The following is a 4,140-nucleotide window of genomic DNA, read 5'->3' as shown; positions in this document are numbered from 1 at the left end:
AACAGGTTATGTGTGCCACGCCCACCTACTTGGCACCTCAGTTGTTTTCAGGTGGTACACCATGATTTTCAGCCTTCTTCATATGGAAGAAAATATCTCAGTTCATCCAGGCAACTACAGTAAATTCCCTTAGTTTGGAAGTTCATACGCAGTAGTAATGAATTGCTAACAGCACCAGCGATTCAATGTCTGTTGAGGCTCATTGCTTGCACGTACACATACATACAGACCTGAGCACGCATGTGAACACACACATGAACATTCATACACACACAAATACACATATGGATAGGTTTTCACCCATGAACACACATGTGAGTATGTGCATACACGAACACATGTGACTACGCATGCACACACACAAACATGCATGTGACTATACATACACACACATACATATATACATGTTTTTAAAAAAGAGAGAGATTAAGGAAATTTGCCCAGTGTCTCCAGTGAATGGAAAAGAAGAGATGAGCTCGAGACCACTAGGTGCTGCACCGGTCTGGTGGCCACAGGCATGGTCTCCCACCCAGAGTCTCCCCCACACCCCGCTGTTCCCCAGTGCTCTTGAACACGAGCCGTGAGCAGTGCTTATCCTTCCCATCACTTTATTTCCTCAAGCCAGCCTGGAGCAGCAAGTGTCAGAGCCCGACCTCATTACCCCCTCTTCTGCTCCCCAGGTCCCAGCACCTGCCCTTCATAAATGGCCCTTATGGGTGGAGCAGAGATCTTCTGGGCGTGGCTCTCCCAGAAGCGCATCAAGCCAGAATTCCAGGTCACGCACCAGCTGTTCGAACTCTCTCACTTCATTCTCTAGCTTCTCCAAAAAACCATGCAAGTTTATCTTCAGCCACTTCCTGAGGGTCCTTATCGGCTCTTCAGCGGGTTCATAGGTCTGATACTCAAGGCCCTGAAAGGCAGATGCCAAGGCTGTGTCTTCAGACTTTTCAGGAGGGTTTCTTGTTTGAGAAGATTCCCTGTGTCTTTGCAAATGCTGCTCATTCTACCTGGGTTACCTCACCCCACCTTCTCCACCAGACAAGCTCCTATTTATCCTTCCTTCCTAAACTAGCTAACTGACACCTCCTCTGAGAAGCATTCCTGGGCCCCTTAGCACATCTCCTAGTGTTACCTGGGATGCCACAGGATTCTGAGGGTGATTGCAGTCCCTGATCTGTCCTGATACTTCCCAGCCGCTTCCTGAAACAGGCACAGACACTGAAACAGGACTCTTAACAAACAGTCCAGATAAGTGTGATTGGTCTCTGCAGAGGGAGGAAGAGTAGGAACGGGCAGGGTGTGGGGCACTGCACAGGCACCCCTCCTGAGGACCACCACCCCTCTGTGGAATTGGTTTCTCCTTTCTTGGGTTCCAGAATGCTCACCTGATATCCCTGTGCCCAGGTACAGCACCAGAACCAACAGAACTAGCAGCGTCTGGGACAAGAAGAGGAGAAAAGAGACAGGAAAGTGAATTCCTGGGTGCAGAAGGCTCCATACCCCTGACAGGGGTTCAGCCATGGGGGAGCAGTCAGTCAGCTGTAGACATTTCCCACGATCTAAGTCACACTGCTTCCAACCGTTGCAGAAACAGAAGACAGGACCATGCATGCCCTGACATTTATGTCATGCCCTTCCTCCTCTCCCACTCTGTGGTCCTTCTGAATCCCTTAAAATCTTTTTATTCTAGTCGAACTGTGGGAGGCCTCAGCTTTATGGAGATATAGTTCACATACAACAAAAAGCACATATTAAATGCACAGTCAGATCAGTTTTGACAAGTGTCTCCATGTGGCTTCAATGAAGATCTAATCCTTTCCACCATCTTGAAAGGTCCCCGGTGCCCCTCTCAGTCAGTCTACTGGGGCACCGACGGCCACGTTGTGTCCATTTGTGAGTTTTGTGGAAATGAGTCAAGAATGTCTTTTGTATGATGCTGTTGGTGTGGCTCCATGCTTTTGTGCGTTCAGTTTTATCGATGAGTATGTTGCATGGGCCTAACATACTTCATCCTCACCTCCTGGCAAGTTGTCTACAGTTTGAGGTGGTCAGGTACAAAAGTGCCTTGAACACGCATATACCCCGTCTTTGTGTGGACATGTTTCTCATCCCTGCTGGGTGACTATTCAGACATGGAAATGCCAGGATGTGGGGTGAATGGATGCTTAGTTCTAGAACAATATGCAGGACTGTTTCTCAAGATGCTATTCCGTTGGCCACTCAGAGAATTCCTGTTGCTCTATGTCTTTGTCTTAGTATTGCCAGTCTTAATTTTAGCCACTCTAATGCTATTGCATAGAGACAGCCCAATCTATTCTATGTGTTTTCCAAATGATCAATGAGGTTTAGCATCTTTTGATTTTTAAAGACCTCTTTATTTTATGTGTGTACTTTTTCTGCCTGCATGTTTGTGTGAGCAAACATGGGCATGCCTGATATTGGCAGAAGGCAGGAGTGGACTTCGGAACCCCTGGAACTGGAGTTACTATGCATGGTTATTAGCTACCATGTGGGTGCTGGGAACTAAACCTGGATCCTCTGCAAGAGCAGCAAGTACTCTTGGCTGCTGAGCCATCCCTGCAACCCAGGGGCTTAGCCTCTCACCGTGGCCTATTGGTGATTACTAATCTACATATCTTTGTTATGCCTACTGAAGGCAGTTGCTCTTTTTTATAGGACTGTCTGTTCTTTTGATTAAGTTGTCAAGTTCTTTAAATGTTTTGGATCTAAGTAGTTAGAAACATATTCACTGTGAATATTTTATCAACTCTGTGGCTTGCTTATCTTTTCAGTTTCTCATCAGTATCTTTTGAAAAATTAGCAAGTTTCTTTTTATAAAGCCCAACTTATCCTTTTGGGTGTGCTTTTTGTGTGAAGTCTGAAACATTCGTCTCTTCTAAGGTTTAATTTTCTCTTTTTTTCCTCTAAATATTTTATTGTTTTAAATTAAATTTATGTGTATGATCCATTTTAGAGTAAATTTTGCACATAATATAAAAATATAGGTTGATAGTTTTTTGTTTTGTTTTGGTTTTTTGAAACAGGGTTTCTCCATAGCTTTGGAGCCTGTCCTGGAACTAGCTCTTGTAGACCAGGCTGGCCTCGAACTCACAAAGATCAGCCTGCCTCTTCCTCTCAAGTGCTGAGATTAAAGGCGTGTGCCACCACTACCTGGCTCTAGCTTGAGAGTTTTAAAAACATAGATGTCTAGTTGTCCTGCAATTATTTTTAGGGTTATTTTTCCTCATCAAATTATATTGGTGCCTTTGGAGTGTCACCTGGGTGTTCCTGGGTTCTATTGCTTCATTGTCCTGCATATCCATTTTTGTCAATGCTAAATCTGTATGAATCTGTATCTGCTAGCACCACCGTGCCACGCTAACGCCACCATGCCTCGCTAGCATCACCATGCCGCCATGTCACAGACTAGAGACTTTGAACAGTAGATACAATTTTCTACCAGTTTATGCTGTTGAATGCAGCCTTTCTCTGGGGCTTTCAGGTGTCACCTCTCACCATGTCCTCAGATGGTTTTTCCTCTGACCCACATATCCTTGCTGCCTCTTGCGATAAGGGTGCAGCCTGGCCCATAGACCAGAGACTTAACCGCAATCACCTCTTTAGAATCCTTGTCTACAGGTCCAGTCACTTGGGCCTTAATGTATACATTTGTTTCCAAATGAGACACAGACACTCTCTTGTTGGGTGTGAATGAGAAGGCAAGAGTGTGTGGCAGCTACGATAAGGGTTGCTTCAGTTCCTGCGGTGGGCTGCAGGGGAGTTGGGTCTAAAGTAGGGAGGGGGGAGGGAAACGGCACGAGCCCCAGCTTGCCTGCTTCCTGTCATGACAGTGGCTGCTCCTTCTCTGCTCAAGCAGTTCAGCTGCCCCCTGCCCCCTGCCTCCTGTCTTCTGGATTGCCATGTCTCGACTCAGGGTCAGAGTGCCTGGGTGGATGGAAGCCCTTTCCGTGGAGAGGCAGGCGGGTGCCTCCCCTCCCCCACGCCTTGTCACCAGCCAAAGCGTGCGTTCTGATGTCACAGAAGGCAGAAGACAGCTAAGTCCACTGCTCGGATTCTCACTACTGCCGCTCATATTATAACACATAGGCGCTCACACGCGTGCAGAAAGCAGTGGTCAGG

The 4,140-nt window shown here is 46.7% G+C and overlaps 1 protein-coding gene across 1 annotated transcript; it reads right to left on the bottom strand.

Annotated features, from left to right (window-relative positions):
* Window positions 1–697: 697 nt before the first annotated feature.
* Smim23 (small integral membrane protein 23) lies at window positions 698–3,922 on the bottom strand. The gene is made up of 4 exons (XM_041675856.1): window positions 3,833–3,922; window positions 1,386–1,437; window positions 1,133–1,200; window positions 698–910 (listed from the first exon to the last, which is right to left on the bottom strand). The coding sequence occupies exons 1-4, from the start codon at window positions 3,920–3,922 to the stop codon at window positions 698–700; spliced, it is 423 nt and encodes a 140-aa protein (XP_041531790.1).
* Window positions 3,923–4,140: the final 218 nt, after the last annotated feature.

Source organism: Microtus oregoni, unplaced genomic scaffold, assembly GCF_018167655.1.
Source record: "Microtus oregoni isolate MIOR12 unplaced genomic scaffold, Mior012 000027F_ref0000203, whole genome shotgun sequence".
NCBI lineage: Eukaryota > Metazoa > Chordata > Mammalia > Rodentia > Cricetidae > Microtus > Microtus oregoni.
The sequence above is the reverse complement of the archived record's forward strand: the minus strand, read 5'-3'. Positions and strand labels throughout refer to the sequence as shown.